At 38.7% G+C, this 19,283-nt stretch overlaps 6 protein-coding genes across 8 annotated transcripts; 2 read left to right on the top strand and 4 right to left on the bottom strand.

Annotated features, from left to right (window-relative positions):
- Positions 1–3: 3 nt before the first annotated feature.
- LOC117140102 (S-adenosylmethionine decarboxylase proenzyme) lies at positions 4–2,017 on the bottom strand. The gene is made up of 7 exons (XM_033302861.1): positions 1,855–2,017; positions 1,241–1,327; positions 1,001–1,169; positions 669–947; positions 521–613; positions 313–468; positions 4–250 (listed from the first exon to the last, which is right to left on the bottom strand). The coding sequence occupies exons 1-7, from the start codon at positions 1,956–1,958 to the stop codon at positions 95–97; spliced, it is 1,044 nt and encodes a 347-aa protein (XP_033158752.1). The 5' UTR covers positions 1,959–2,017; the 3' UTR covers positions 4–94.
- Positions 2,018–3,013: 996 nt separating this feature from the next.
- Positions 3,014–7,779, bottom strand: LOC117140091. Its single transcript, XM_033302850.1, has 8 exons — positions 6,666–7,779; positions 5,548–5,691; positions 4,579–5,440; positions 4,392–4,519; positions 4,171–4,323; positions 3,859–4,087; positions 3,356–3,453; positions 3,014–3,236 (listed from the first exon to the last, which is right to left on the bottom strand). Exons 1-8 carry the CDS (start codon positions 7,413–7,415, stop codon positions 3,066–3,068), a joined length of 2,535 nt encoding a protein of 844 aa, XP_033158741.1. The 5' UTR covers positions 7,416–7,779; the 3' UTR covers positions 3,014–3,065.
- Positions 7,780–8,340: 561 nt separating this feature from the next.
- Positions 8,341–10,018, bottom strand: LOC117150297 (protoheme IX farnesyltransferase, mitochondrial). Its single transcript, XM_033317119.1, has 4 exons — positions 9,813–10,018; positions 9,564–9,747; positions 8,820–9,506; positions 8,341–8,755 (listed from the first exon to the last, which is right to left on the bottom strand). The coding sequence occupies exons 1-4, from the start codon at positions 9,882–9,884 to the stop codon at positions 8,523–8,525; spliced, it is 1,176 nt and encodes a 391-aa protein (XP_033173010.1). The 5' UTR covers positions 9,885–10,018; the 3' UTR covers positions 8,341–8,522.
- A 319-nt stretch (positions 10,019–10,337) lies between these two features.
- On the top strand, positions 10,338–13,293 carry LOC117150518 (schwannomin-interacting protein 1 homolog). 2 transcript variants are annotated; one of them, XM_033317434.1, is made up of 8 exons: positions 10,338–10,416; positions 10,871–11,477; positions 11,538–11,994; positions 12,057–12,145; positions 12,205–12,271; positions 12,333–12,664; positions 12,738–13,006; positions 13,070–13,293. In XM_033317434.1, the coding sequence occupies exons 2-8, from the start codon at positions 10,884–10,886 to the stop codon at positions 13,131–13,133; spliced, it is 1,872 nt and encodes a 623-aa protein (XP_033173325.1). In that variant the 5' UTR covers positions 10,338–10,416; positions 10,871–10,883; the 3' UTR covers positions 13,134–13,293. The 2 variants fall into 2 exon arrangements, with proteins under 2 accessions (XP_033173325.1, XP_033173326.1); XM_033317435.1 differs by lacking the exon at positions 10,338–10,416 and adding an exon at positions 10,434–10,516.
- A 230-nt stretch (positions 13,294–13,523) lies between these two features.
- Positions 13,524–16,439, top strand: LOC117145476 (ribonucleoside-diphosphate reductase large subunit). Its single transcript, XM_033311155.1, has 4 exons — positions 13,524–13,635; positions 13,687–13,775; positions 14,008–14,185; positions 14,244–16,439. The coding sequence occupies exons 1-4, from the start codon at positions 13,584–13,586 to the stop codon at positions 16,361–16,363; spliced, it is 2,439 nt and encodes an 812-aa protein (XP_033167046.1). The 5' UTR covers positions 13,524–13,583; the 3' UTR covers positions 16,364–16,439.
- An 11-nt stretch (positions 16,440–16,450) lies between these two features.
- Positions 16,451–18,967, bottom strand: LOC117145486 (mitochondrial basic amino acids transporter). 2 transcript variants are annotated; one of them, XM_033311175.1, is made up of 5 exons: positions 18,852–18,967; positions 18,614–18,740; positions 17,683–17,791; positions 17,163–17,624; positions 16,451–17,097 (listed from the first exon to the last, which is right to left on the bottom strand). In XM_033311175.1, exons 2-5 carry the CDS (start codon positions 18,653–18,655, stop codon positions 16,511–16,513), a joined length of 1,200 nt encoding a protein of 399 aa, XP_033167066.1. In that variant the 5' UTR covers positions 18,656–18,740; positions 18,852–18,967; the 3' UTR covers positions 16,451–16,510. The 2 variants fall into 2 exon arrangements, with proteins under 2 accessions (XP_033167066.1, XP_033167057.1); XM_033311166.1 differs by having other exon boundaries at positions 18,614–18,726.
- Between the last annotated feature and the right edge of the window lie 316 nt (positions 18,968–19,283).

The following is a 19,283-nucleotide window of genomic DNA, read 5'->3' as shown; positions in this document are numbered from 1 at the left end:
ATTCGACTTTTATTTTGATTAAATAATAACGAACGAACAATAAGTTTTGTTAGACATACGAAAAACAATCACAATTGATGTTGGCTTTGGAATATTATAAATTATCACCAGTTTTCTCACTGTGGGAATATTGTGCAAACAAAAGATTGTAAGATGGAAAGTTGCAACATTGCATGTCGGTTCGTTTCCAGTGCGATCCCTGTGAGTACTCCACTTCTAGTTCTTTCATGGTTTCGTAGGCCAACGAGCACTGTTCCACAATATTCGAAAATTATTTTAAATAATTATACAAAAAGTAGATCAACAGCTTACCTTATTGGCAAAGATGGTTACAATAAACTTTCCCGGCTTGAAAGTATTGATTACTTGATTGATAAGTTTACGATAGTTACTTAAAGCAACATTGGTTTCAAAGCTCACATACGAAAATTGATTCTCCGGTGTAATATGAATCGTCATGTACTCCCCCTATAAAGAATTTATGTCAATAGTTCTTGTAAAATGAATTTTTCTCTGTTACCTTATCGTTGATTCCATTCATGGAGTAGCCGCAAGGATCGAACAAAAAGTCATCAATATGCATTGTCGGCAATATGGTATCGATACCAGATTTCTGAAAACACAATCTATATGTATTGGTTTTAATCATTTAAAATATATCCTCATACCACAGTAGCTCCATTAGCATCATTAAACTTGTTTTTATAGAAGATTGACATGGTTTCGGGATCTAGATCTTGCATTAATATTTCAATAGTTTGATCTGGATCGGAGTCAACGTTTTTCTCATCCGATATAAGTTGGGGCAAAATTTTTATATCAGAACGACTAAAAGTGTAGAGATACCAACACTCCAAGTTCATGGAGCCCAGACAATAGGATCTTCCGTTGGGAAAAATGGAGTCCAGATAGGTAACTTCTTCCGTAAAGCCTTGATGGGGAGTTATCTAAATATACATGATATTATATCATTTAAAATGCAATTAATTTATTTGTTTACCTGCGCCTCCGGTCTAGTGAAATTCTTTCGCGAGTAGAACAAGTCTGCGACCACATTGTATCCATTGGCCTCAGCCAGCTTGAGCAACTGACCCAGGCATTTCAATGGAGTAGTCGTTCCACAAGTTTTAAGGATCCATCGTCGCTTTGAAACAAACATACTGCTCTCACTGCTCGCACCGAATACAAATTTAAAATAATTAATAATTTTTATTAAGTTTAGTTTTATATATTTGCATACCTTAACACAAAAGCATCAATAATGTCGTTTTTGGATGTGCTTATTATCTGACAGTTGACATTGCTAAGCACGTTTTCCCAATCAGATCTGAAAAACAGCATTTACATTCATTAAAAGTTCAAGGCTTTTTGTATAAACATGTACACAATGCCTCGACCAAAATTTATTTTGAGATAATGAAATGGGATTGACTAAAACACGTTATCAATGAGGCCAAGGGTTAAGACCGATTTTTGAAAGCTTAATTCTAAATGAATTTACAAAAATCTACAGCCTGTCAGTTTAAAAAGAAATTTACTTAAATAAGTATATTTGGGAAATTTCAAATTCAATTTGCACACCTTCAGAATCAAAACTGAGTTTGGGTAGTTACACGTGTACCGCATCTGATAAGCCTAAAACTAATGTGTAACATACTTAAATGTAGGGACTATTTTATGTTTTTAAATTATGCATTAAAAAGAGAATTATCAATGTAGAAATACATTTCATTAATTTTCAGGACGATAAATGAACAGCGCACATGTACGTATACTTTTGCCCGCAACTGTGCATGCACTTGTGCACAAAGGACATGTCGGCTGTTTGGGTTCCGCACTTGTTGAAGGACTCACCTGCTGATGTTACGCAGATCATCGTCACCGTTGGAGCTCTCCTCAAACCAAATCTCAAGGAGTTTCTCAACGCCCTCGAAGAAGTGCGAACCGTTCTCCAACATGCTGCTGGCTGGCAATAACAGATGGATCTGATCTGATACCAAAACAACGCCTGGTGATGTAAAGTAAACGATGGGACTATCGATGCGAAGTGTTTGTTGTACTCTATCGATAGTTCGGGACTCTAACAGCATGTTTCCACTTACACCATCTCATATTCAACAGTCCGCGGTAAAAATTTAAGTCCCTTGCTATTGGAATTGAAGTACTTAAATATCTTAAAAAAATATTTTTAAAAATTCTCTTCATTAAGAAACCAAATTTTCCGATTATTTATCCCATGCCACAGGCAAAGAGTTTCATAAAAAACAAAGTCGTTTTGGGATTTTCATTTTACATTAACCAGTTTTATTGTGATTGTTAAAAATTGTATAGAGTATTTTATTTGAAAAAATAAATGAGTAATATTTTTTGTATCTTAGCCTATTATGAAGTCCTTATTTTATTTAGACAATTTATGTAGATTCGAAACAGCATTAAGTTTTTTAGTTTCTTATAATTGTATATAATTTAAATATTTCCTTGAAAAGTTTGCATTGCGTGATTATTGCTTTTTGCATAGTTTTACTATTAAAATGTTTTGTGGAGATTATTATATTATCACATGATTTTCGTATAGGCAAGAGATTTAAAACATTATTATTTTTTTAGCTTTAGAAGTTGTTCAATTGCAAAGACAGCTGAAAAATCATTGTTAAAACTGAACTTTTCATTTTAATAGAAGCGATTTGTGTTATTAAAAAATTAAAAATACTGTAAAATGGTTTTAATAAATATAAATATAATAAATTTTATTTTTAATTTAATTGCATTAAGTATTGATGTCCTCTCTTAAGGTCTATATTTAGTGTGATATTATTTAAAAGTTTTGACATACTGGTTCAATTTTCATACCTCTTTTACACTAATAAGTATTTTGGTATTAGTTTTTAAAGATACAAATGAATAAAATTTAGTTTTAAAGAATGAAAATTTTATTAATAATCTATACGTATTTTTAATCCTATACCATTTGTTTTTCTCTCTTACGCGACCTCATAAATAAACAAAATGTGGGTTAAAGGTTCTTCTTTTTTCGAAAAGTGAGTAGGGGGAATATATTTGGCGTTTTATGTTAACTTTGCATTATTTTCACTGGAAACAAGGTTAAGCGGTGCGGATAGATCCGCACTTTCACAGGTATCATTAAACGCCGGCAAAGAATTTGACTTCTTACGCCTTGATAAAATATCTTTAAGTGCTGCTGCGGTCTCGGTATCATCAATTTCCTTTTTGAATTTCTAAAACAAAAACATTAGAAAGTTAAAGTTTACGTGTATTTAACTCTTATACAAATATATCTATTAGATCAATCTACTTATCAAGACTTTAGAGTAATATTTAAAGTGCAGATACATACATTTAAAACAAGGCCAGACATGGCTAGAGATTCCCTAGACGTCAAGAAATCCGGCTTCGTTGGTTCTATTGAAGAACATGATGACATTTGTTTGTGTTCTGCAACAGAAAGTGAATATTTATAATTTTCGCAAATAAATCATAAAATTAATAATGAAAGGCTAGTAGATATTTATTCAAACTTGAACAGTTTAACGACTTAACAGGCACGTCCAATGCTATCTACAATGATGACATCATAAAATATGATTGGACAAGCCAGAAAATATTTTGGGTGGGTATGCGGTTATTATTTCGATATATTAACAAAAAAAATTAATTTTATTGATAGTTACATTTAATTACCAACAAAAACAATGGTAAGGCAACATAGAGCAACATTTAAAAACCTTTATATATATTATATTCTTTATATTGACATGCTTTTCAACAAATTATTTTGATTGTTAGAATACACAACAAATAGCTTTCGAATGTAAAAGTGTAGATGAATTTCGCACTCACTCTTTTTAGATCGCTCCAATTCTTTAGGACGCCTGCGTCTGGTGTGTATGGTATCGCGTCTCATTGAATGCGGCCTGTTGACCCCATGCAGCTTGAAGTACAATCCGCAGGCGTTGCACACCATCTCTCCCCGAACACTTCGCCGCCAAATTGTTGTGGTGAGGGTGCCACAATTCGAACATGACATATCTTTTTGAGCACCAGGTATGGCATTAAAAAGGTTTATGTTCTACAAAATCGGAATTGAACCAAGAAGTGATAGAAGTGATATAATTAGTATGTGATACAACGCGGATGACTGTGATAACGTACCCTTTTATCTTTCTTATCATCTGGAGCTGCTTCTGAAGTGGTATAAGTATCAGTCACATTCTCATTAACTACATCGATGCAATCAGTTTTGGTAGGAAAACTTTGTTTTCTTCTACATGGTTTTGATTTGCTGGATTGAGCCTCTGATAGATCCTAAGAATACAAAGAGTATTAGACTTTCCTATAGCTACGTGCTACTTGATATAGCAGATATAGGTTACCTTTAATAGTGCTATGGGTTCTTCAGGTACTTTTGTAAATGATACTGACGACGGAACCGGAAACACGTAAGACTGGCTCATCATATTGCGAATAATTTGTGATGCCTGATTTTCCTCCTTGCTTTTAGCTGTCAAATTGGAAAGTTATTAATATTATATTGGCTAGTGTACTAATTATAATACTTACCGGCTGATCTGGCCAGTGCCTGCCAGAGTTGAGTAGTTGCCGCATCTGTGGCGTGATCCGAGCTTAAGCTATCCGGAGTCTTTCTATCATTTATGGAGGACGTGATGTCCATCTCCAGTTTGTGAGAGTCGGAGCTGTCGCCAGAGTCTAGCAAGGAGCCGGTACTCGCCTTGGGTGCTTTTGATTTGAAGTCGGACCCACCAACTTGGTTAATGGTAATACTGTAGTTTTGAAAATCCTCTTCACTTCTTAAGTGTGACTGAATATCAAGCATTGGAGTTTGGCAAAAATGGTGTATTGGGGCCGCGTTCCGTTGATTAGAGTAATCGTTCTTTTGTTTTTTGACGGATAGGTCAATTTCAACACCGTCCTGAATTTCATTTTGGTTTAATGGACGTTTTGATTTTATCACAGAACTTTTAATACTTGTATCTACAGCTGCAGAAAAACACGGAGATTGCGGATTCGAACATGGAGGGGAAATTACTATTTTTTTGCTTATATCCATTAAAACGGCAGCCGTTTCAAGCTGCTGCTGCAGATTTTCATATTTCTCGATATCCGAGTCCTTTTGCAGTTTTGAATCAAACTGGCTGTGTGAGGATCCAGACATTGCTTTGCTCTTTTGATCGCTTTTCATAGTAATTGATTTGAATAAACTTGGATATAAGCTATGTGCTGGCATTTCTTGATTGCTAATCTCGATTTTCCGATCCAAGCCGGGCTGGATGCTGGAATCTAATTTACTGTGGTCGTACTTAACTTTAGAGAACGTGCTTAACTCCGTCAGAGCCTTTGCCGCTATAGCCTCCGATGAAGCCTTTAAAATTGCATCGAGCTTGGTTTCCAAATCATTTGGGTCCTGCAAAAAACATAGTTCGTGAGTAGTAATTCAAATGGTCATTTTAATCTAAGGTTTCAGATGGTACACTTGTATGACTAACTAAGTTCCTTCCAATCAATACTTACTGGTCTCAGATTTTTGGATATATTTAAAAATTCTTTCAAAGCTATTTGTGAGTTGTGCGCCATGGTTCGAAATTTTTCGAAGGAATCCAATTTTTGTCTGCAGTCGCTACAAACCACGTTGGGTAATCCATCGTTAGGCAGTGCCTGAAAGAGATATGAATGTATTTTATAATGTGCTATCCACTTTCAATATTCAGTTGGCTAGAAATGAGAATGATGCAATGACTAAGGAGTAAGGCGGTAACAAAATCGATCGATGGGATTGATGACTGGTTATACTTGGAACTAAAAGAAGAACATTTGCTGCCTTGAAATTGATTAAGTCAAGCTAAAACTATTTGTATTATAATCAATTTTATCATTATAAATGTAAGTTGTATTAAAACTTTTGTATACAAATTTTACATCTGTAAATCTTATGTGAAATATGATTTTAATTGAGCAAATTTAATAACAACCCCATAAAATGATTAATACAAATAACATATGTTCCGAAGATATCATCTACGGAAATAAGCACTAAAGCTCATGAAATGCATTAAGAGAACAAATTATCAAATCAACAAATATACATAATAACAAATGAAAGTACTCGAAGTATTTAAAAAAAAAGACATTGGGGCCATATAAGGTGTATGTACGTCGGTATATCCGCACTTAAACAATCGAAACGAATGTTATCTCTTTGGTGGATTAATGTATGTAGGTCTCTAACATACATCCATGCGTGCATATGCACACACGTATGTACATAGCAATATTTACATTCGTGCGCTGGACACTGATGTACGAGTGTGGCGTGGTGTGCGTGGGCCTGGGCCAATGCCTCGCAATGGTTCATCGAAAAAATACCAAACAATTGATACCGATTGTTAATAGGCCATGGGATAAAAGCGGCCCAATCATTTCCTATTATTTTGACGTGTGGTGTCGTAATCACATAGATAACACACACCAGCGCACGGCAAGCACTCGCAAATGTGCGCGTGTGTGTGGGCATTATCGTGTACATATACGCGATATATCCAACTCACACACAGGTAAGAGCATGCTGGTGTATGTGCGTAATTAATGTAAATTCGTTTCTTTGCAAATGTGTTGGATGGAAATCTGCTTACCTTAATAGAGAGACAGTTGAATATCTGAAATGTAAGATGTGGTGATGATGAATCATCCCGACCGTGCTCTTTGCCGTAGTTATCGGTTCCGCTTATTTTTGTTGTATTCACACTTGTCTCCTCGCGTCCGCTCTGCTGATTATGATTATGCTGATGTTCCTCCTCCTCGCGCATTGGCTCCGATTTTGTTTGGGATAGGGATAGCGATGCGGAGGGGGATGGCGTCTCCCCGCTATATGCTATATGTTCGTGATCCGACGATGACTGACTTTTGAATACTGTTGATCTCTCGGCGATGTCCGACTCCAATTGGCATTGGCGTTCGCGTTCACTCGACTTTGCGTCCGCAGCAGAAGGCACACTTGGCGTGTAATGGATTTTAGTTTGGTTTTGGTGATGGTGAAGGGTTTGTGCTTGGGTTTGCGATTGGATCTGCTGGCTTGGAACGGGCACAGGCACGGGAACGGGTATGGGTATGGGCACGGGTACGGGTGTTCCCTGGTTGCGCCGTTCATTTTTGTTGGCTGATAGCGGGTTATCAACGATGCAACTGCACAGATTGGGGCTTAAAGCGCTGCAAAAGCAGTTGGCACGATTCGCGACGCCACGAAAATCGGCCGATATTCTGTCTGGGGCACTATTATTATGCGACGAATTATCGTAAATCTGTAGTACTGCAACATCGCACTCGTTAACCAATGTGAGGCACAATCGACAAACTTGACGAAACTTATGTGGTACATTATTCATAATTAGAAATTTATATTCGTTTTGCACTGTGTAAAGAAACTTTCATACACCTCTCCTTTATCGCGATAAAAAAGATAACTGGTAAAATAAATTATAAAATGAATGTAAACACTATTCCTCAATTTTTCATTGTCACAATCCACGTTCAGCTCACTAAAAATAATTCACTCCAGTGGTTCGCCACAGATTTTTCGCTCATTTGATCTAGTTTCCCGTTCAAATTACCAAACGAGGGCTCCAGCGATAGTCGCGTTAGCTGCATGATTCATCTCGGCATCGCGATAAATCAGTGATTATGCTAATGTGATTCTGTGATAAAACATCAAGGCTATTGCAACACAATACAAAATATAGTTCTTTCTATTTGTAAGACCAACGCATACAGCAGAGGAACCAGTGAAATATACTGAAATAGGGCCAACTTTTTGGTATTTCTGTTATCGATAACGAACAGATATACTCATGTTTTAGCTTGAAATTTTTGACTTTTATTATATAAATAACAAATTGCTTGTAATAGTTTTTAATTTAATTAAGTCCGAATAAATTTAAGCACTTGCCAGTAACAAAAATGTAATTCCTTTACAAACGCGCATCTCGTTTTTTAGAGGAAAAAGTTTTGAATTCTCAAGAAAAACTGCTTTATAATATTAAGACTTTGGTGGTAATTTGATTATTACAATTTATTAAAAGAAAATAATTTTCAAATCAGCTGTCGCGTGATATGAAACAGCTGGAATCGGGAGTGGATGTGAATACCGTTCCCTTAAGAACGGAAATCCTTCCTTATGAAACAAGTGGAACTTCATTGCTTGAGGAACAATATAATAAGGTCACACTTAGATTCTTATAATTTAAATTACTGTACGGCTTAAGAATTTTATGCCAAATTTTATATTTTAAATTTATTTGCATTGAGCGCAGGTTTGGTTACACCGCATATTTTTCAAGGATGTCGTGTCATTTATTAGTCGCAACATATATTTGCCGCACAGAGGTACGTGTTTCCTTAATATTAAATGACTTTTTTTTTACAAGTTGCAGAACACTAAGTATATTTAAACTTCACACGATACTTAACATTTTATCAAATCAATGTTAATATTTCTATCTGGGTCCTTCGGCTACGGCGACGGGCAGGACATTACCAAGACTGCTAGCAGAATGCTTTATCGCACTGTACGTGGACTCCTTTTTGTTCTCCTCACCGGCGGGTTTGCTGAAATACCATTCCTTCTTATTGGCCAAAAATAGCAGCATCAGGGCGGGCAGGTGTATCAGTGAAAATCGGAACAGCTTCCGCGAGCTCCCACTATCTGACTTTTCATAAAACTTGTACGCTGCAAGCAAACAGAACGTATTAGACATAACACATAGGATTCCATGGTTAATGAGTATATTTACCAAGGTAGGCGAAGTACGCGTTCAGAGGTAGTGTTTCCAAAGCAAACCAATAGTTCGTGACGTCCAGTACGGGTGCCATCGCTGAAAGTCCGGCAATAGCCACCGAATATCGCAGCGCGGTGCGGCGACAAAGTCCCGGATTGGTAACGGCCATCATTCGGTAGCCGGCACGGGAGTAATCCGGCCGAAGATTCCACGACAGAGCGTTGAAGTGCGGGAACTGCCACGCGTACAGCACCCCGGCTAGGATCATGGCGCCGGCGTCCAGGGTGCCGGCACAACCAGCCCATCCCATCAGCGGAGGAATGGCGCCCACTATCGATCCCACCCAGGTGTTGACTATGCTGATACGCTTCATCGGCGTGTATATCGTTGTGTAGAGGAACAGGTTACCCGCTCCCAGCGCCGCCGTCAAACCATTCACTCCGAAATACAGCATACTTAAGCCGGCAGTTGCCGACACCGCGGCGAAGGTGACGGCATGCAGTGGTGTCATTTGCCCCGTGACGAGCACCCGATTCTTCGTCCTCGACATCTGCGAGTCGAAAGGAACTTCGTGATACTGATTAATGGCATTCGCCGCAGCCGAAACGAGTCCAGTGCCCAGGGTGCACATTGCAAACGTTGTGGGATCGAAAGCGGCTGGTGCCATGGCATAGCCGCCCATTGTTGTAATGACCACCAGCGCTGCAACGAAAGACAACTATGATCGATGTTTGGCCAACGTTTAACCATCTCGCTTACATGTCAGCCGGAACTTGGATAGCTTCTTGTACTGGCTAAGAGTTTTTCCGGGCATGGTGTACGGACTAGGCATCCAGGTAATTTGACTATCGGGTAAATGCTGGACCTTTCCCGCCTGGGATATTGGTGGCGCTGGGATGACATCTCTGTTATCTTGGGAAGCTATCGTTGCTGCAGTGGAGTACTGAAAATGATGGGAAAGTTATAGTTTGTTATAGTGGTTTGTTGCGTAATGGCCAAGAACCTCACCCGAATGAGCACCAAATCAACCGGCGTTCTTAGCTGGGATTGAACCCGCCGAATTCCTTTGAATAATATCATTATTATTCACTTATCAGTTATGTCTACGGTTATTTCATTTTTCTAGTTGTGTTCGGATTTCTATTACTTTAAAATATACAATGTTATGGTTTTTTAAATCACATTGTGCTTAAGTGTTACCATATCTCGAAATGAGAAAAATACTGAGTGCAAAAAATTGAATCAGAGGTATTCATAAATTTTTCGGATTTTTTAAGAACTTTGAAGTAAACATAGCAAAAAGTTTTAAGCCTATTCCTTAAATTTTTATAATATAAGTTTACATTAAAATAAAATTCTGTGTCATGGTAAAAACTTATAGACATTTTCAGTTTCGATTTTTAAGTTGTTCTCTTCTACTCATTTTTTGCATATATAGTTAAACATTCGTTGTGAATGAATTTTTTGTTCTACTTTAAATTAAATAATTTGTGATAATATCAAGTATTGTACAACACTATATTCCAAGTTTTGCGCATGCGTCAAACGTGTAATTTGCTTTATATGTGTGGGAGTAATTTTTACATCTGAATGCAGGAAGGCCAAAGTCCTTGTAAGTCTTCATTGATTCAATAAATAACATTTTAAACAAACGGAATACATTTTAGTTGTTAACAATCGTTTAAATAAAGCAAATACAAGAACTTATAATTGCAAGTAACTTTAACTATCTTCAGATAATTCTGTTACACAAATTTGCACCTACACCAACTTTTTTCGGCTTGATTCTTGTTTCACGATTTTAAGAATACAAAAAATGTAATTTCATTCATGTTTTTTAAAAGACATTCTAACATTTACATACATATAAAGTGAAATCCCTAATTCATTTTTAAAGTGATTTATAAATACGAAAATGAGTTTATAAGAAAATAGTGAGGTGGAGATAGTGGTGTCCTTTTACAATTAAAAGGAAATAAGAAAAAAATAAAAAAAAAACCTTAAAGCCATTTTATTGCACTGTAGTTGTAATCAATATTTAAGTCATCTAATCTATATTCTTCTAGACAACTTATTCCAATGCCCATGCCAAGAATGGATATCTATATAACAAAGGGCATCACCAACCCCAACTACCCAGGATTTCAGAAGTTCGCGCATACCCTTTCCGATGACTACATAGAGTACTCCGACATGGAGTGCAATGAGAGCGATCTAACCGACAGCGATAGAGAAGATGAACAACCAAACACGTTTCCAAGTAAGGTGTCCAAGGAATCGGGATCGGAAACCTTTAAGAATGCCCAAGATTCGATTTTAAGTAACTGCGACAATGGAAACACATATATACCAGAAGAGGAAAGCGTGAACAGATCGGAAAATATTCCGGATATTGTAAATGAGAACTATAGTGCAACTTCGGAAAACTCCAAGCGAGCTTTGCAAAAACCGGACCTTATCTACAATCTAAGCCAGAATTATACGACCAATCCTGAGTTTTCATCCTGGTCATGTACAATTAATTCGAAATACGAAGGTCAGTTGCAAGGCCAAAGCCCTATCGATATTGTTGGGGATTTTGGCGGAGAAGTGGAGCGTGAATTCGAGCTACTTCTCACTGGATATAAAAACAAGAAGGAAGCGGATGAGTTAAAGGGATCAAATATAGATAAGGTATGTAGATATTTATAATAAAAGAGATCAGGCATGTTAAAGCATAATTGTTACTTACAGATTTGCGATGCAGAACTATCAAATGGAACGGAGGCTCTCAAGCAAACATCCTCGACGCGATTGTCCGGAAATAGTACTCGGAAAAATAAAAAGAAGAACACTCCATACGGACATCAGATCGTGAAAACGAAGCATCCAAAGCCGTCGCATGACGAACGTCAGTTGCCACCGGACACGTTCGACTACAAAACGTATAGCCAACGAAAATATATCATTTGTGATGCTGACCAATACTCGTCCGTTCCGGAAAAGAACAAAAACGATAGTCAGAACATAAATCAGGCTGAAATACCCAACTTAAGCAGCTTGGAAATCGGTGGAAGTGGAAGCCAGCAGAATCTGGACGAGGACAATAACAAGGTGGCTAGTCGGAAGTACTTAAATCAATCGCGGTGGTCTCAGTACTTGGAAGATCCCATCAAGTACTCCAAAGATCCATGTTCTACCATGGTTTTAGGTAACTTCAAATAAGAATTTGGCGTTATAAAAGAGCGTATATTATTATTTATATATTTACAGAACAATTTGATGCGTACAAGATTGCAAATGATATGGATGTGGAAACATTGCAAAACCATTATAAAAAGGTTAAACAGATAGAGAAAAAGGTAAGTACGATATAAAGGGAATACTAATATCATTAGTTAAATATATATTCCAATTACAGCGGCGATTCAATCGAGATGAGATACGCAAGAGATTGGCGATCGGAGATAAAGATTCATTAAATAATGGTTAGCCCAAAAGATATTCCAGCATTTCTACATTTTCTTAAATACTTTATTTTATATTTAGATATCAAGAAGGAGGAATTTCTAACCGGATCGGATAATGAAAGTTATAGCTCCGACTCTGAGACGTGTCCAAAACTATCAAGTGGTGTACACCGGAAGCAATCGGATTTCTGTGAAACGAAACGCAATAAGGAATTTGAAAACGATAAAATCTTTCAAAAGAACCAAATCAACCAAGATAAAAGCATGAATCATATGAATGGCAATCCCATTGGTACAACAGATTATCCGTCGGATGAAAACTTGTTTTTCTTTGCGAATCAATCAAAACTTCAAATAGAGGTTAGAATAGCACTAGCTCAATCGAAGGAAATAGCTCAGATGAAAGTGAAGGTGTGTTTTCCACAGGATTTATTTATTTATTATTCAAATGAATTTAATTTTTTTGGTAATTATCTTTTTCTAGGCAAGAAAACATGGCGTAACTCCCATTGTGGACGTAATTCGATCAATGCTGTGTGATGTTGGCATCCAAATGAACTCCAACCATCGATGGATTTCGAGGCAGCTGCTCACTGGAATCCAAGTTCCGACTCTCCAGCTATTGGTCAACAATCTCCAGGAGTATATTGAAAACCTGAACGTTACACTACTGGAGAGCCTTAAGGAGCGAGACGATCTAAATTCGGACCAAGATGATATATTACACGATCTCGAAAAAATAAATAACTTTTTGTAAGTATACAAATATATTTTATCATTTTAGATGTATATATTAATAGTAATATATCTTTTTAGTGTTTTCCAACAGCAATCTGGACAGCAAGTCAATAAAATAGTTAGACACGGCCATTTAGATTAAATTAAACACTTGAAATTGCATATTTTATTAACAACATGTTTACAAATATTATAATCACTTGTATAATTGATAACAATCTACCGAGACCGTTTATAAAACACATACTCAAATGTTCTTCAAACACTGTTATATTTATGTAATTATATAAAGCTAAATAAATAAAAAATATAACTAATTATTTATATTAACACTAAACTAAATAAAACACCTGTGTATTGATACAAACAGTTATTTATATATTTATTTGATTATATAAAATGATTTGTTTTTTAAATTTGAGTGGAACGGTTCGAAATTATTTTGTTTCTTGATCGTTTCAAAATTATGCGTTTTGAAAGTGCGGCATTTGATCAACATGTCGCACGGTAACACTGATAATGACTTTAATTTGGCGCCTTTTTGTGCTTGCAACAATCAATTATCCGCCTCTTGTGAAATAAAGCAGTCAAGATGTTGAAGAACAAGTCCATGAAAACCTCAAAGTTATATGTTATTAAGAGAGGTGGGTTACAATTCCTTATCGCTATGACTGTTCTTAATATATTCATTTCAGATGGCAGGCAGGAGGAGGTACACTTCGATAAAATAACCTCAAGAATCCAGAAGCTTTGCTACAACTTGAACATGGATTTTGTTGATCCTGTAAGTTTGTTTCTATTGTTTAAAGGTGCTCATCATACAGGTTTCACTCGAACCCAGTAAGTATGATGCGTATTGATATGTGATGGGGTTTGATTTGATATGCAATAAAATGTGCGAGCGCCCCTGGTAAAACTCATGTGGGAAAACCTGAATATACAAACCATTTGTAATCAGCAATCAGCAGATTATTTGGGGAGTTTTCCTAATGTGTTATTATGCTTTATCTTTAAAGGTTACTATCACCCTGCAAGTCATCAATGGTCTGTACTGCGGCGTGACCACACAGGAACTGGACAACTTGGCTGCTGAAATTGCAGCTGGTTTAACCTGCAATCATCCGGACTATGCCATCCTGGCTGCTCGCATTGCAGTGTCCAATTTGCACAAGGAAACCAAGAAGGCTTTTTCTGGTAAGTTCACAGCTTGTCTTCTGAGTTCATCGGTTAATCCAATCATGATTCCTATTAGACGTCTTCGAGGATCTGTATAATCATGTGAACAAGGAGACGAATCAAAAAGTGCCCTTGGTATCTGAGTTCCACTACAATGTGGTTAAGAAGAACGCCACACGGCTGAACTCGTCCATAATCTATGATCGTGACTTTGGCTATAACTATTTTGGCTTCAAGACCCTGGAGCGTTCCTATCTGCTCAAGAGAAACGGAAAGATCGCAGAGCGACCGCAGCATATGCTGATGCGCGTTGCGATCGGAATCCATGGAGAGGATATCGATGCGGCCGTGGAAACCTATAATCTTCTGTCGGAGCGCTACTTTACGCATGCATCGCCCACACTGTTTGCTGCTGCCACAAACCGGCCGCAGTTGTCGTCGTGTTTCCTTCTGACCATGACAGCCGACTCCATCGAGGGCATTTTCAAGTCTGTGGAACAATGCGCCATGATCTCCAAGTCTGCCGGTGGCATCGGACTCAATGTGCATTGCATTCGTGCAAAGGGCACCTCGATTTGCGGCACAAATGGTACTTCCAATGGGTTGGTTCCCATGCTGAGGGTCTTCAATAATGTGGCACGTTATGTGGATCAGGGAGGCGGCAAGCGTCCCGGTGCGTTTGCCATTTACCTGGAACCCTGGCACTCGGATGTCTTTGAGTTCCTGGAACTGAAGAAGAACACGGGCAAAGAAGAGAATCGCGCACGCGATCTGTTTTACGCCCTGTGGATACCCGATCTCTTCATGAAACGCGTGGAGGCCAATGGTGATTGGTCGCTCATGTGCCCCCACAAGTGTCCAGGTCTCCACGAAGTGTGGGGCGATGAATTCGAAAAGCTGTACGAGAAATACGAGCAAGAGGGTCGGGCCAACCGAACGGTTAAGGCTCAATCCCTGTGGTTTGCCATCATTGAGGCGCAAGTGGAGACCGGAAATCCGTACATGCTCTTCAAGGACGCTTGCAACAGGAAGAGCAACCAGCAGAATGTGGGCACCATCAAGTGCAGCAACTTGTGCACGGAAATCGTTGAATATTCCTCACCGGATGAGATTGCAGTCTGCAACTTGGCCTCCATCGCCCTCAACATGTTCGTCACGCCGGAGAAGACGTATGATTTCAAGAAGCTCAAGGAAGTCACAAAGATAGTTACGAAAAATCTAAACAAGATAATCGATATCAACTATTATCCCCTGCCAGAGGCAAGGAAGTCCAATTTGAGGCACCGTCCCGTGGGCATTGGTATTCAGGGATTCGCTGATGCCTTGATTCTCATGCGTTTCCCGTACGAAAGCGAAGAAGCCGGTCTCTTGAATCAGCAGATATTCGAAACGATATACTATGGCGCCTTGGAAGCCAGCTGCGAACTGGCCCAGACCGAAGGTCCATACGAAACCTACGAGGGCAGCCCGGTGAGCAAGGGAATTTTGCAGTACGACATGTGGGACAAGGTGCCAACGAACCTGTGGGACTGGCAGAAATTGAAGGAGTCCATTAAGAAGCACGGTGTCCGGAACTCCCTGCTCGTTGCTCCCATGCCCACTGCATCTACAGCTCAGATAATGGGCAACAATGAATCCTTCGAGCCGTACACCACGAACATATACACCCGGCGAGTTTTGTCCGGCGAATTCCAGGTGGTCAACCATCATTTGCTGCGCGATCTAACCGAGCTGGACTTGTGGGACGACGACATGAAGAACCAGATCATATCCAGCAGGGGATCAATTCAAAACATTGAGACCATCCCCCAGAAGGTGCGAGATCTGTATAAGACGGTGTGGGAAATCTCAGTCAAGTCCACGATTAAAATGGCCGCCGATCGTGGTGCGTTCATAGATCAGAGCCAGTCGTTCAACATACATGTGGCCGAGCCAAACTATGGAAAGCTGACTTCCATACACTTTTACTCCTGGAAAGCAGGTCTTAAAACCGGAATGTACTATCTGCGCACCAAGCCAGCTGCGAATGCCATTCAGTTCACCGTGAACAAGAAGCAGGGTGCAGTGAGCATGAACGGCCAGAATGGCACCGCCGAGGGAAGCCCCCAAAAGTACGAGGATGATAGGGAACGGAAAATGGCCGATATGGTTTGTTCGCTCGAAAATAAGGACGCCTGCATGTCCTGCGGTTCTTAAAAGCATTCACATAGACTAATATATATTTAATTGTAATATCATTACGTTGAAATAAACTTAAATTATGAATCTTTAAGTGTTGGGAATGATTCCAATAGTTGTTACCTTCAACAAGCGCATTTATAAAGGTACTAAAGAATTTATACTTTATTTTAAATTACAATCGGATGCTAAACGTGCTTTAGATTCTTTGGGAATGTTGATCGTGCTACTCGTGTAGTGGCTGTGAACGACGTCCTTTGGCGTGGACACATACTGATGGGACATGGCATTCTCCGTGATTATTTTGCGAACCACTTCCTCAACCGTTGGCGCCGTCGCCTCCAAGTCCGCTTGGCTCTTGTTGTCCAGGTTGACGATAGTCAGTGGCTGATCGGCATTCAACACGGAATCCATGCCGCCCTTGGCATTGCAGAAGTCCAGTACCCAGGACACCACGAAGAAGCAGGCGGCGTTCATCGGAAAAGCCCGGATCAAGGTGGAGTTTAGGCCGCGAAAGAAGAACTGCGGTCCCTCGTTCCTAAAGCCCTTCATGGCACAGTCGATGAAGCCATTGTATTTGGCATTCGCGCCCAGGGCATCTGCCTGCATGTGGGTCTTCACCACGTCGACGGGGTAGCACGCCAACCAGGACGACATGCCAGCACATCCGCCGGCCATCAGAGTGTACGCCACGCCGGGTGTCTCCACTTGACGCATAAGGTACTCGAAGGACACAAAGTAGCTGGCAAAGCCTGGTCAAGCAAACGAAAGGGACTGTTAGCCTAAATGTCGTGTCATCGATGTACATCCTACTCACCTGGAATATCTCTTAGAATGGTGGCTGTTAATCCCTTGAAGGCACCTCTGATACCCTCCGTTTTTACTATGTACTTGAGGCAGTGGATGGGTCCTGTGAACTTGATGCCGCTATCAACCTGCGTGGACAATTGGAGTCGCGTTTTGGCCAACTCCATGGGCGCACACACGAAACCCTGGGCCACACCAGCGATGGAGCCAGCGAAGAAGTGGGACGTCAGCGAATTGGGGTCATCGGACAAGCGTTGCACGTTTCCGTAGACCCCGAAAACGATGGCGTTCACCAATCCGATTCCTCCCATGGGACTGCTGATACCCCGATATAATCCTCTGAAGCTGTCTCTTTGCAATATCGTCCGGAAGCAGTGGAATGTGCCTTTGTACTTGGGATTGCGAGGATCATCGGTCTGCAGGTGGACCTTCACGGTATCGAAGGGATGGCCGACAAGAACACCCGCAGCTCCTGGATTTCAAATATACCTGATAAGAGGATGGCCTTCCATAATTGCAGGAGAACTTACCGCCCAGGAGTCCGGCTACGAAATCCACAACCATTTTTGGAGAAAAAGTTTCAGAGGTGGCCTTCAGTTGAATGTCGCCGATCTCTGAACCTCTCTTCCGGTAGGGATCCTAAAAAATAAAGTTCTTATCAATTCAAAAGTTTCTTAACAACAAATCCATATATGTTTTAACCAATATTTAGTATAATTTTTTATTGCACTAAATGCTAATTTTTAACAATGTGCTCCAATGAATTTGGGATTAATACTCACTACTATGCGCTGAAATAATTTGTCGCGTGTGTCTCAAACAAATTTTTCAGTTGTCGCGATGATATTTTCATTGGCGGAGGTTAGAATAACTGATAACGCGCTTTTAATATTTTAATTCAAAACATACAATTTAAAGCAAAGGTGTAAGCTCATCTAGCGACTAAAGAGTACCTCACATTATAGAATTTAGTAGTAATATTTCATTTATGGGAGTAGGATATTCAGTTTTGAGCTTGGTAATTTGAAAAGTTTTTAAGTCTTAGTTTCATTATAACTGCAATTTATAATGACTTCTATCAACCAATCGTTTGATTTCAAGTTAGTTTTTGGGTATTCCCATAGTCCAGTCGTTCAAAATTGTGTATGTAATCAATATTAATTCTATATTATGTAATAAAACTCAGCTTGGACATTTTCGCATTTGTCGCGACTCAATCTTTGTGTTAAGAGATTAAGAATAAAATGTCATTAATGTGACCTCTTAGAAATCTGATCCCGTGGGGCATCAACGACTTTGGGAACTTAATAACAGTGTATAAACTTGTTAATAAACAACCATGGTATAATAATATAAAAACCCGGAATTCGCAGAGGGTAAGAGCAAAATATTCGAGTGAGGTAACTTTTAATTTACAGATCAAATCGAAAATCGTAATAAGCAAATTCTAATTTTAATTACCTTATCATTGTTGGCACTATATATAAATGTTATTGGATACATCTTGAAGATTTTACATAGTACACTGGATCAACATAGATTTAAGCCACCATAGACTGCCAATGTTTCTTATGCTAAAAAATAGAAACTTAAAATAAAATCAAGTCAGAATGCTGTGAATTTGGATCTTAATCACGCAATGATGTCTATCCAAAAGTAAACAGCGGTTAACATTTAATATTATATTCTTAAGACTTACCATGAGTGTATGAAATGTACATTTATTCCCATATTATAGTAGAAAAAATAAATAATTTTGTCCACAACAATGTTTGCATTTCAAAACTGTGTTACTTTAGACAAGCCCACTTTGTTTCGGGAAACTTGGCTTATCTTTAATATTTACACAGATAATAAAGTCGAAATCATTTTTGAAAATAACTTTTTCGTCATACGTATTTTATTGATGCTATTTTACGGTGGGAAATAGTATACCCTTTATATGAATTACAAAAAACTTAAGATATTGTGACGGTGACGAATGGTGTGATGAATAATTTATTTATCTTGCTGCACAAAACTAAATATTTAATTGTTATCAAACTAAAACAAAATATATGAATTGATATGAATTAAACATTCAACTTCCAACTTCAGCAATGTGTATAGATGTCTATAGGTGTCTTCACTT

This window comes from Drosophila mauritiana, chromosome 2L (assembly GCF_004382145.1).
Source record: "Drosophila mauritiana strain mau12 chromosome 2L, ASM438214v1, whole genome shotgun sequence".
Taxonomy (NCBI): domain Eukaryota; kingdom Metazoa; phylum Arthropoda; class Insecta; order Diptera; family Drosophilidae; genus Drosophila; species Drosophila mauritiana.
Note: the sequence above shows the minus strand (reverse complement) of the source record. Positions and strands in the feature narration are given on the sequence as shown.